The sequence below is a fragment of the Lethenteron reissneri genome, chromosome 52, assembly GCF_015708825.2.
Source record: "Lethenteron reissneri isolate LAM-NWPU_2019-01 chromosome 52, ASM1570882v1, whole genome shotgun sequence".
NCBI lineage: Eukaryota > Metazoa > Chordata > Hyperoartia > Petromyzontiformes > Petromyzontidae > Lethenteron > Lethenteron reissneri.
The window spans coordinates 10,280,586-10,294,229 of NC_083830.1; the positions used below are offsets into that span (position 1 = coordinate 10,280,586).

Genomic DNA, 13,644 nt, shown 5'->3' on the forward strand with positions numbered 1-13,644 from the left:
AGATGTTGACTACCTCGCCTGGTGTGCAGGAGGTCGTGGGTTCAATCCCGACCCTGACGCCTGCTGCTGCTGCTGTATATGTGTATTTGTAGTTTGCGGTGTCTCTCTCTCTCTCCCTGTGGTCGCATGGATTTTTCTCCACATTTAGAATCAACTTGCGTTTGGAGTTTGTGGCTGCTCTAAATCTCTACATTACAAGCCGACAATTCGTCGAGGCATCCTTCGAGGCCAGGTTGCTTCTGAATGGTCTACAGCTCAGTGAGCTTTGCCCGAGCAAAATAAAACATTTAGTTAAGCACTGTACACATTTCTGCACAGGGCACTGCACACACGTGTACTGTATCAACTACCGACCTTGGGGAGCTGCTGCTATACAATGTGCAGTTCTTGTTTAAAAAAAACATTCCTCCTGGGTCGCTAAAATTGGTACCACTTTGTGGGGAAGTCAACGATGCTTGTCCTATACGTGGCCTCGTTCCCGCCGCAGGATCGTGGAATGTCCACTACAGTGGTAAACGGGAGGAGATCATTTGGGAAGAGCGTCACTTTCCCTCCTCTTCGTCATTGCTCGCCACTTGCCGCCCACGCTCGCAGTTGCCCGCCAGTGACGTGCGGCGTTTGCTGCGGAAGGGAAGTTCTCCGGTGGCGGTGCCCGAAAGTGACCGAAAGCGAGGGGGGAGGGAGGAAGGAGGCAGCTTCGGTGCCGTCTGCCATGGGACTAAATATAACACAACTTTTGTTCCTGGGTACGAAGTGTTATTTTTTTAATTACATTATGTCTAAGAAGCTATAGGCAATGGCTATTATTCCACACAAACTTTGCTTTTGTGACACTACCCAGGAACAACATTGTTTTGTTACACTGTGATCAAAGAAAGCCCCTTCGAGACGCGCACTGAAGGGTACAGCGCTGCGCTGTTGACGTGTGTCATTCAAAATCAGTCGTCGTCAGCAGCCGTGATCTATCCACTGCTGGATGGTCTTACCCCGCGATGCAACCAGCTACCTCGCTCGCGAGCTGCGCTCACCACTGCTCCGTCTCCGCTGGGGACGTCCCTCGGGACGCGCTCCGCCTTTGGCTGCCGCTCCGTTCTTAGTCTCGACCACCGGGCCACCGTCAACTCCGAGCCGCGTCATGCCCAATCAGCACGATCAGCATGGTGATTCTGAGCATGATTACTGATCATGATAACCATTATTACTGATTATTCTGACCATGATTACTGATCATGATAACCATTATTACTGATGATTATTCTGACCATGATTACTGATTATTCTGACCATGATTACTAATCATTATAACCATGATTACTAATGATTCTGACCATAATTACTGACGATGATAACCGTGATTAATGATGATTCTGAGCATGGTTACGTGCTGACGATGAGAGTGATGATGCCCATGACATGACGTTGACAATGATGATAACCATGGATGTTAATGATGATGACCGTGACAATCGGCATGCAGTATCCACGTGTGCTTGGTCCTCTGTGGCGTAGTGGACAACAATAATTTACATTTGTAAGGCGCATTTCATCCGTGGATGTCAATGCGACCACCGCCTCCCACCCCAAATATCCCGGGTTCAAGTCCCGCATCAGACGCAATCGGAAGGAGTGCGAGTTAAAATCCAGGTTGGGGTGGCGGGGGGTTGACTCAGCCCACAATCTTTTTGGGGTCAATATCATTCCTACCACTTTGTGGGGAAAGTCATCAGCGGTTGTCTTATGACTAAACGCACCCCCGGCACAGGAATGTGGAAGGAATGTGGAATTGCAATCACTGGCTAGACATGTGACATGAGCGCCACTCCTCGATGACGAATTTGCCGTTCGTCACTTTGACTTCGCCCTCGGGCGAGACAATCCGAGATTCGTTATATACCTTTTGCAAGGGCAGACACAACTGGCCAAACACACACGTCACCACAGCAAAGCTGCCGCTGCTCCTCCGTGCGGTTCGCGAGACCCCTCAACAATGACCCCCCTCCCCCCCCAGGCAAAGAGAAACCCGACGGACACGTGACCGATGTGCCGTAGACTCCTCAGTTGACGAGGAATCGCAGCGACTCCCAGAAGTGACCACGACGACTTGGCCGAGAGCCACGGCTTGAGAGGGCAGGGGGAGGGGGGAGGGCAGGGGGAGGCGGGCAGGGGGAGGGGGGAGGAGGACAGGGGGAGGGAGGGGGGAGGAGGGGAGGGCAGGGGGAGGGGGGAGGCCAGGTGGAGGGGGGAGGGAGGAGGACAGGGGGAGGGAGGGGGGAGGAGGGGAGGGCAGGGGGAGGGAGGAAGACAGGGGGAGGGGGGAGGAGGACAGGGGGAGGGAGGTGGGAGGGGGGAGGAAGGGAGGGCAGGGGGAGGGGGGAGGAGGACAGGGGGAGGGAGGGGGGAGGAGGGGAGGGCAGGGGGAGGGAGGAGGACAGGGGGAGGGGGGCGGCCAGGGGGAGGGGGGGGTGGGCAGTGGGTGGATGGTTGGGGGCCAGGGGAGGGTTTTGGACAGAGCTTATAAAGGATGCGTGCCCCACTCGAGCGACCCCAACTCAGCCATCTCAGCCCAGCACCCATCTACCAAGCAAGTCAACCGTCCTCCACCACCAGGGAGTGGCATCTTCGTCGCCATCGGGGTGAGCGGGTGGCTTCGTTTCTCGCCGAGTGTTTTATCAGTCGCGTGGGGGACCCCAGGGCAGGGTCTGCTGTGGCAGGCACCACGGGGACGTTGATCCCCCATGCGCACTCTTTGCGGTGGTGCGGAATAGATGTTTCGGACCTCAGCCCCGGCCAGACAGCTACGGCTAAAACTTAAAGCCCCCGATGGTTGTAATCATCGTCGCTTATCATTATAATACTAGTCATTGATAATATCGTCAGCGTAGTGTGATTGTCATCATTGCAATGTGTTGAAAAAGTGGCGCTTGCAGACTTTTCAGTATTTCTATTTATTTTAATGTGGTGACTTGCTTAGCTTGTTCTCTACGTTGCACCCCTGATCGGCTGTACTGTTCGTTGTTGTAACTCGCTGACCCGCCCCGACTGGACATCGTGATCAATAGCTTCATAGCTCATCGGATTCCTCCTGCAGTCTAAATAAACATTCCGATTCTGATCATTATATCGTTAGTGTTCATGTACTGTAGAGTGAACAGAAAATGACCTACGGTTATAAAAAAAAAACAGGCTGACTTTTCGAGAAATGGCCCTTCTTAGGAGCATAGCGATCGACTGGCTGTATAGTTAGAGATCGGTCGTTATACTGCGCTGCGGGTCTTGGGAGTACTGGCAAATCTAAGCGAGAATCTGTGAAAACAGTCAGAGTGGTTATCACGATACTGAACTCGCAGTCCAGAGGTCGCCGCCACTCCGGTTCAAAAGGTTTTCTCAAATCTGCTTCTCGGACAGGTGACCACCGCGCGTACACAGGTGCTATAGGCTGCGTGGCGAGCGGCAGTGCAGCAAAATCCATTGTTGTACTGTACTGTGCTCTTCCGTCTAGGCTCCCCGCCTACACCAAGCGTCAGAGCCGGCCCTCGACCTTTGGGGGCCCTAAGCAAAATTTGGTTGGAGGCCCCTTTGATGTATGATTTTTTTTCACCCACGAGCTCGCAGTGACTCTAGGGGGCCCTCTGCTGGCCACGGGGCCCTTTGCAATTGCAAGGGTCGCTTAGTGGCTGGGCCGGCTCTGCCAAGCGTACATGACAGGGTGCAATAGGCTGAGCCGGCGCGTCGGACTCATTGACTTTTTAGCTTCGTGTGTGGATGTTTTACACGGGAGTGGAAGACTTTGCAGTTTTTTCCCTGGATTTTTCTGTTTGCGCAAAGTCACTTTAAGATGTTTTCTTGTTCGTTGCGGTTGCACCCGATTCAAGAGCCGAATGGCTCACGGGGCTATACCAAAGAAATGAAAGTAAATAAATAAGTTTATGTGGCCTTGTTGGTGGTTACCTGCCACTCAACCAAAGGGCGGGGCTACGCGGGCGGTTGTGGGAGGGGCTACCGGAGTAGTGGGCGGGGCTACCGGAGTAGTGGGCGGGGCTACCGGAGTAGTAGACGGGGCTACCGGAGTAGTGGGTGGGGCCACCTGAGTAGTGGGCGGGGCTACCGGAGTAGTGGGCGGGGCTACCGGAGTAGTGGGCGGGGCTACCGGGGTAGTAGGCGGGGCTACCAGAGTAGTGGGCGGGGCCACCTGAGTAGTGGGCGGGGCTACCGGAGTAGTGGCCGGGGCTACCTGAGTAGTGGGTGGGGCTTACCGGAGTAGTGGGCGGGGCCACCGGAGTAGTGGGCGGGGTCACCGGAGTAGTGGGCGGGGCTACCGGGGTGGTGGGCGGGGCCACCTGAGTAGTGGGTGGGGCTTACCGGAGTAGTGGGCGGGGCCACCGGAGTAGTGGTCGGGGTCACCGGAGTAGTGGGCGGGGCCACCTGAGTAGTGGGTGGGGCTCGCGATTAGGTGGGCGTGGCTAAGTAGAAGTGGGTGTGTCCTGGTTGAGCCTCCCAGGAGGGTGGTCGCGTTGCTGCTGTGTTGTTGGGGCACAGTGACACTGTGTAACAAACAAAACGTGTCCCTGGGTAGTAACTGTTATTTCCTAATTGCTTAAGCCTCAAAAGTACAGAAAATGGCTTATTCCCCACACACTTTGCTTTTGTGACCAGGACAGTGATATTTTTTTATTTACCTATTTTCAATGAGAAAACGTGGTGTGCATTTGTGTAATTTCTTCACATAACGTCCTGGTCACAACAGCAAGGTTTGTGGGGAATAATATCCATCTTATATACTTTTTAGGCATAAGCAGTTAAAAAAGTAACACTTACTCCCCAGGGACAAAAATCGTGTTACATAGTGTCATTAATTAGTGATGTTCGTTGAGGATGGTAATGGGGAGTGGTGGGTGGAGGCCCTACGTGCCAGCAGTTTAATCAGTTGCTACATTTCTGCTTGTGTGTACGCATGTTAACCTACTGTTACCAACTCAACGTTAATGCGCCAAAATTCCGACAGGATCTGGGAAGCTAAGCAGGATTTTAGCCTGGCTAGAACTGCGGGTGTTGCGGGGGTGGGGCTTGCGAGGTCGTGGCCGATAGATGTCGGTGCCGAGTGTCGCTGCGCACGTCACAAATTCTAATTGAGAATAAACCCATGCCCAACGAACCCCTTTGCGGCTTGTTTGACCGTCTTGGCGTGAGGAGGCGGAGGGTGGCGTTGGAGGTGGTGCCGCATCACCCAAAAGTTCCATTCCCAGGCACGAGCAACATCCGTGGCGGGTGATGTATTTAACCGGTCCTGGGTCTCGCCTACCTCGCGGACCCTTACGGAGCTGCGTGGTGAAGTACGGTCAAACAAGCCCCACACGACCGACACGGGGACATGGGAGGCCTTCATCCAGCAGTGGATTGACAGAGGCGGCGAATTATTGTGAATGTCAGTTTAACACGTAGGCTTTCGCGACCAATATTATTTATAATCAACGTTTTTGGGTTAGATCGCGTTATTTATAAATGTGTCGTAACCCTCCACCACCCGACACGGCCAATCAGCAAAAAAGTGTCACGTTGACAAAAGACAAATAGTTCACTACTTACAAATTGTAAATGTTGTGGTTTCACGCTTCAACGCTTCAACACACCGGTGGGCTAAAGCAGTGAACTATTTGTCTTTTGTCAACGTGACACTTTTTTGCTGATTGGCCGTGTCGGGTGGTGGAGGGTTACGACACATTTATAAATAACGCGATCTAACCCAAAAACGTTGATTATGAATATTGTGAATGTGATGAAAGTTGGTCTTGGTGGGCGTAATGTAAGTAGGTGTGATTGGTGCTTACAGAGGCTATTAATAGAGCTACCTCACATGGTACAAAGTGTCTCTGCTTATGAGAGCTTTGGGCTATGTTTGTCTTCCGATGCAAACTCATGACTCATCACTGTAAATTCATAATTCCTGTGCTGTGAATAGCCTGCTGCAGTCAGCTGCTGTGTTTCATATTTGTCTGCGGGAAATTCCTAAAGAATGCTCGATAAGTTGGTCTTTAAAGACCCTGTGAGTTCATTAGCAAAGCATTGCATTGTTTAGCAGTCGTGTGAATGTAAACATTTTGTATATAACGAGAATTCAGATTGTCACTGTGATGGCGTGTGTGTTTGGTCAGTTGTGTCTGCCCTTGCAAAAGGTATAGCGAATCTCGGATTGTCTCGCCCGGTTAATGAATGACATCAATATATTGTGGTTACTCTTTTCAAAAAGCGATTTCTGACGTAAAATACAGTGACCCACTGATTTCCAATGCCATCTCAGTTTACGCAATAGCAAAATGTTTTAGCAAATCGCACCGGCTTCGTTGGGGGCCGTCCATAAATGACGTCACGCACCTAGAGGGTGGAGGGGGGTCAGACATTTGTGACGATGTGTGACGAGGGGGGAAGGGAGGGTTTGAGAAATGTGACGTCACATCAAAATGCACAACTTAAAAAATATATATACTTAATTAAATAGAATTGTTATAACAACACTAATTTGTATTAATTTTCATTATTAATTTTTATTATTATTTAAATGTTTTAAGGTCACCTTTTATTTTTAGCATAGATTATATTATAATGTTAAATACTCTCTGGTTCTTTCGGTAAAGTCATGTAAGTATACAATGAAATTAATTAAATCACGACGTTTCGGGTGCAACACAAGCGTCCATCATCAGGTGGGACAGCCACAGCAAGAAACAATTGCTGAAGTGGGCAAAAGGGCTGCTTGTAACAAGAGGCTATATAGGTAAGAGAGGGGGGAGGAGCCAGGGAGGAGAGCTAGAGAGAGGGGGGGAGAGTGAGGAGCTGCAAGCTCGACAATATGCTGGGGCTGGGAAGTGAGCGGGGCTGGGGGTAGGAGGCTGAAGAAACTGGAGATGCGGATATGAAGGCAAACTATAAAGCAGTTAAGGTTTTACCTGGTTAATAACATCCTTCCAATGGTTGCTCAATTTGTATCCATCTTCTCGGTTGAAGTTATGTCTATGTTTAATTATTTGGATGGCTTCATGAACACACCTTTGATAATAGCCTGAAGGTTTGCAGAGCACCTTTGTCTCGGAAAAAACAATATCATGAGAGCCCACAGCGTTATAGCAATGGTCGGCCACGGCAGAGGTATTAATCCTGCCGTGTTTCAGATCTGACTTGTGCTCGCGAACACGGTCCGAGACATGTCGTTTCGTTTCCCCAATGTAACAATCACCACAGGTGCAACTTAGTTTGTAGACTCCAGGATATTGCATGTCAGGAATGACATCCTTCATAGATGGGATTAGATCACGGATTTAGTGTACTGTACTGAATCGGACCTGGATCTTGTGTTTGTTTAAAGATTTTGGAAATCTTTAAACATCACAGATGTGACGTCACTGCTCACTTGTGCAATATATTATATCCATTATTTCCCCCCCCCCCCCCAAATTAAAAAAAGTATATTTTTATACTTTTTACATTGTGTACAGTATGGAAGCTAGCCACACGGAAAATTTAAAGTTTGTAGCCTAGTATATAATATTCATTATTAGTATTTAATATTCATTATTTCCCCCCCAAACCCAGCCGCTAATTTGTGCGGGATACGCGGCCTTCGCGGAGGGTGGGGGGATCCGTGACGTCAGCAGGCACACTGTGTAACGCTGCCGTTACAAAAAAGTCTATTTTTAAAATACAAAAGTCTATTTTTATACTTTTTCCATTGTGTACAGTCTGGAAACTACCCACATGCCACATTTCAAGTTTGTTGCATGTCGGGAAGTATGCTAAACATTTCGAATAGACACACATATTCACAAATTTCCATTTTATATATTATATAGATGAAGGGATAATACTTCGTCAGGAAGAGGAAGTGCAAATAAACTTTTAATGCAGTCGTTATATTAAAAAAATAGTTTCGAATAATGATTTTAAAAACGTAAGTACTATTATTCCTGTCATGACAATAGACAATTTAAAATCACACACATTTGTTTATTAAATATGAATTTTTTATATCAGTTTTACATTTTTATACTATTATTATATTACGATAACATTTATGGTACTATAGAGAGAAAAGTTTTTGGGTACAAAGACATCAAACAGCCTTTTTCGAGCATGGAGGGATAATTAATATACGTCATTCGGCAAGCGGACAATAGCCAACGCGTCCTGCATGATTCATTCATTATTCCTCCATTAAATTTTTGTTCTTTATACCCAGAAAATGGCGTCATGCTTCTTTTCGCCATTGTCCTACTATGAACCATGAGTGACTGAATTTAACCATTTAGGATCTTAACCATTTAGGATTTAACTATGTTATTCCCTTATGGAAATGAAAAAAAATTAAACCGCTCACGATTCAGTATATCGTGTGCACGATTTAGTATTTTACGCGCAAAAAATAAAGTTTTTTTTATTCCATGAAGGAGAATTTTGCTTCTCCATGGGAGAATGAAGAAGCATACATTTTCTGATTTTTTTTTTAATGATTACTATTAAACATTTTGATTCTAATGATTCTACCAGGGATTTTCATTCTGTGGAATGAATGTGATTGCTATAATTGTACTCTCTATTTTGCTTCGTTCTACTACAAAGTTTCAAGTATTTTTTATAGTTATAATTACTTTTAATATTTTATAATTATAAGAGAATTTCAATATAATATTCTGAACATCTGCAGTTTTAGTTAGACGATGAATATTTTCAAGTGAATTTTATGCTAAAGTTCAGCTTTCCAACGCCTCCTTTTTAATACATGTTTTCCCCTACAACATCAGAGTGCAGCGCCACATTAAATACGAACTACAATGACAATAGTTTAAAGTGATTTGAAGCATGTTTTATTTTCAAAATGGAAGTATGGTTTTGGGGGGGGGGGGCAGAGCTTTGTGACGTCATATTTGAGGGGGGTCTGACTCTTTGTGACGCCGTGTGACGAGGGGGGGAGGGGGGTATAAAATCGGGTAAAATCGCGTGACGTCATTTATGGACGGCTCCTTATGGCAGAGTTTATCGGTCAAGTATTAAACGTTTTAATACGTGTATTGATCTCAGTGGGAGACGTGTACAGGCGTCCCAGCAAACGTGGAGCTGTTGGCCCAACGTTGGACCAACGGTTCCAACCATATGCCAACGTTGACTCAACGTTGCATGTTTACTGGGTTTGAATTAAAATGTTGTTTTCTCGATGGAGTAATTTCTGCCCTTTTATATTATTTTAGTGGGGTACCTATACAGTACACGGGTCTCCTTGTATATCTAAATTATATTTATTGGTTCAACAACAACAACGCAAAGCATTGCCGTGCCAGGGATGTCGGGGTTTCCCTCCGTCAACGAACACCGGTGCCGGATGGATTATCTCCACAGATATTTGGCTCTTGGTTGTGGCGCGTGACTTTGATGTTCGGAATAACGAGCACGCATCAGCCGTGGTCATAACACAAGGTCGGCCGTCTGTTTTGTAAACGTCAGAAAATCACAAGAACAGGAAAATTGTGCATCGCCAAAGGCATGCACGGTTTCAAGTTTCAGGTGTGTGAGTCTATATGTGTGTGCGTCGATATGTGAGTGTGTAAGTCGATGTATGTGTGTGTGTGACTCGATAAGTCAATGTGTCTGTGTGCGTTGATATATGTGTGTGTGTGAGTGGATGAGTTTGTCTGTTCGTCGATGTGTGTGTGTACGTCCGTGTGTGTACGCCCGTGTGTGTGTATAAGTCGATGTGTGTGTGTGCAGGTCGATGTGTCTGTGTGTGTTAGTCGATGTGTGTGTGTGTAAGTCCATATGTTTGTGTGTGTGTAGTTCCATGTGTGTGTGAGTCTATATGTGTGTGTACGTCGATCTGTGTGTGTGAGTCTGTGTTAGTCGATGTGTGTTTGTGTAAGTCCTTATGTGTGTGTGTAGGTCCATGTGTGTGACTCTATGTATGTGTGTGTTAAAGTCCATGTGTGTGTGTAAGTCGATGTGTGTGAGTCGCTGTGTGTCTGTACGTCGATATGTGCGTGTTTAAGTCCATGTGTGATTAGTCGATGTGTGTTTGTGTAAGTCCATATGTTTGTGTGTAGTTCCATGTGTGTGTAAGTCGATGTGTGTGTGTGTGACTCAATAAGTCAACGTGTCTGTGTGCGTCTATGTGTGTGTGCGTAAGTCGATGTGTGTGTGTGTGTGCGTCAATATATGTGTGTGTGAGTCCGTGTGTGTGTGAGTCGATTGTGTGTTAGTCGATATGTCTGTGCGTAAGTCTATGTATGTGTGTGTAAGTCCATGTGTGTGTGTAAGTCGCTGTGTGTGTGTAATTCGATCTGTGTATGTGTAAGTGGATGTGTGTGTGTAAGTCGCTGTGTGTGTGTAATTCGATCTGTGTGTGTGTAAGTGGATGTGTGTGTGTAAGTCTATGTGTGTGTGTAGGTCGATATGTGTGTACGTAAGTCGATGTGTGTGTGTGTTAGTCAATGTGTGTGCGTGGTGTGTGTGTGTAGACAACTAATCATTTCAAATTAAGTTACTTAATTTTACATCTATAATGTGTGTGTCTAAGTCCATGTGTGCGTGTGAGTCGATGTGCGTGTGTGAGTCGATGTGTGTTTGTGTGTAAGTCTGTGTGTGTCAGTCGATGTGTGTGTGTACGGCGATGTGTCTGTGTGTGTGAGTCTATGTGTGTGTGTGTGAGTCGATATGTGTGTGTAAGTCTACGTGTGTGTGTGAGTCGATGTGTGTGTGTAATGGTTCTATAGAGGCGCACACAGTGAACTTGGGAGGCAACACTATTTATTATTAACACAATAGGTAACTCTTAACATAGGGTGGTGACCACCGACCTATCCTCACTAACACACACCATCAGTCGCTAACACTGACTCTCTGATACGACTAGTGTGGCCAAGCCAGGAGGCTACTGGTTGACCACGCTGACTTGAGGCTTGACTCTTCTTCCTCACGAGGCATCTTCATGAGGCATCTTCATCCTGGACCCGAGCAGCCTCGAACCCGGTGCGGAGGCCACTTATATGCGCCTCGGCGTGTCCGGGCCACACCCCGGCCACGCCCACCTTCAAGAACTCTCGAGAAGGTGACCACGTGGCCCCCCAGGGTGCCCCCGGCCCCCACCTTGATCCAGTCACGTGTCCAGCCAGGTTCATCCAGAGTGCCACAGCCTCACACAATGCCCGCGGTACAGACCCACGGCATCCAGACCCCCCGACCCGGCCGTGATGTTATTCCCGCATCCAGACGTGATGACGTCATGTGTGTGTGTGTGGACCCGTGTGGTAGTGACGCTCCCCGCGTAGTGACGTCATGCATGTGTGTGTAGGTCAACACGGTAGTGACGCTACAAGTCACTACATGTGTAAGTCCATGTGTGTGTGTCTAAAGTCGATTTCTGTGTGTGAGTCCATGTGTGTGTGTAAGTCGATGTGTTTCTATGTGTGTGGGTCGATGTCTGTGTGTAAGTCGATGTGTGTGTCTGTCTTTTTCGCCTGGGCAATGCCGGGTACTTCCCACTAGTATAATATATACAGTAGAACCTCTGGTCACGAACGCTTCTGACCACGACCAAATCGGGTTCCGACCAAAAAATTCACAACATTTTTTAATCTGGTCACGAACGCCAACTCGGGTGGCGATCAAACAAGGCCGCGGTCGATTTCCCCCTCCGCGCCATTTTTTTTTGTAAGCACCAAACAAACAACACAAAACGTAACAGTTATATATATAACTTTTGTTATATAAAATTCCTAGTAATATATTAATTTTGTAAGTGTAGTCATACCCTTCCCCTCCCCCCTCATTCAAGCCGTAATTTAGAGAGCGAAAGCACTGAGTACGTAAATCGCTAACATAAGAACCCGTTAATCATTCATACGATGATGCGGTGAAGTAAACGTTCATACGATATTACGGTGAATGCTTCCAAAAACAATACTGTACCCAAATATTACTGTTAACTTACTTTCAATAGAAACATGAATTGCTCATAAGAATATTCTCTCTCTCAGAATCGACCGACTGATGTAGCAGATGAAACAATCATCTTGTTGAACGATTCTAAACCTTGTAGCGGCAATGTTAGTTTTCTCTGTTGTTCAAGGTTTTCTCAGTGTTATTCAATGGTTGTACATTTAGTTTACTATTACACCGTGAATTCTATGGCATAATTAATTATTTTTGTGTTTAAAAATCTTTAAAAAACAATATTTATATACAGTTCGTAGGAGTCTGGAATGGATTAATCGTATTTACATACAATCCAATGGGGAAATTAGGTTCGAGTCACGACCAAATCGGGTTGCGACCAAAGTTATGGAACGAATTATGGTCGTGACCAGAGGTTCTACTGTATGTTGAACTTCTTTAGCCCCGTACATAGCCCAACCATGCTAATTGGCAGTGCAGGGGAATGGAGACGGGGGAAGGAGACGGCGGGAAGGAGACGCGGAGAAGGAGATGGGAGGAAGGAGATGGGGGAGGGAGACGTGGGGGAAGGATATGGGGGAAAGGAGATGGGGGGGGAGGGAGATGGGGGAAGACGGGGTGTGGGGAAAGAGGAAGACGGGAGGAGGGACACACTGATTTGAGTGGAGACACCGTGGCTTTTATTCATTCCCAAAACGTACGTACCGCGTTTCATTGGGGTGGGGAGTGGCAGCACTACGAATCCGGTTCCTTGAGTTTGATTTACTGCCGACATCAGTGGTGAGTGATACGTGAAATGGTTCAGGGGCTCCTTCCTTCACCAAATCGCACTCACCAGATTGGTGAAGTACGGTCAAACAACCCACCAGCATTCACACGCCATTGAGAAAGCCTTCATTCAGCAGTAGTCGAGTTTAATTTGGTTGACCAGGAGAGAAATGGAGAGACCAGGATGAGTCTAAATCGCACGAGTGAGGACCTGGGGTTGTCACCACAACTGTTATTGTTTGCTGGCCCAAGTCTCCCTTGACAGAGATCTGCATGGCTCTCTGGCTTCTGACTTCCAACAAATCAAAACAAGTCTCGTGGATCAACACAGGGCTGTACACATGCACGTGGTTACCCTTAGTGGTTTGTGCCTGGTTTACTTGCTAACATCTACGACTGTGTCAATGTACGCCACATCTTTTGTGAATACATGCCGACTATCTGTTCCACAAAACGATGAAGGAAGTGCTTGCATCTAACTTGCACCGCTTGATGTTCGGCACGGTCATATCACACGGTAAAACTTGTTTGTTACACAAACTCGGAGGCGCTTTGATGCCCGACGTTTCGCACCACGCGCTGGGAGCTTATTCAGGGGTTGACTTTATAGCAATGGGTGGATGGAGGCAGGCCTCCTGGCAATTGTGGCGGCGTCCCCATAATGTAAACGTGGAAAGGAAAAAGTTGTGAATTATCAATATTTTGCGTGCGACGTGCAAAGCACACCTACCTCCAAAGGAGGAGTCAACCGACTGGTTGACGGGCACGCTCTTCAACCCAAGGAGCGGTGACGTAGCCCAGCGTTCGCGCGTGTCATTGCTTGTCGCAGGCTTTCGCGGTTTGAATCCGGCAGGATTTTGCTGATTGATTCTGCGGTTGTGCACGTGAAACGTAAAGTAACACATGCATGCCGTCCGTGAGACGACGCGTAGCAACATCGCCCCTCCC

The 13,644-nt window shown here is 47.4% G+C and overlaps 1 protein-coding gene across 1 annotated transcript in view; it reads left to right on the top strand.

The window, feature by feature from the left end:
• The first annotated feature begins 2,477 nt into the window (after nucleotides 1-2,477).
• LOC133355742 (NFX1-type zinc finger-containing protein 1-like) overlaps nucleotides 2,478-13,644 on the top strand; it is a 33,375-nt gene continuing 22,208 nt past the window's right edge. Inside the window, 1 exon segment of the mRNA XM_061573053.1 lies at nucleotides 2,478-2,633. Within this exon segment, the coding sequence (XP_061429037.1) occupies nucleotides 2,478-2,633 (156 nt within the window).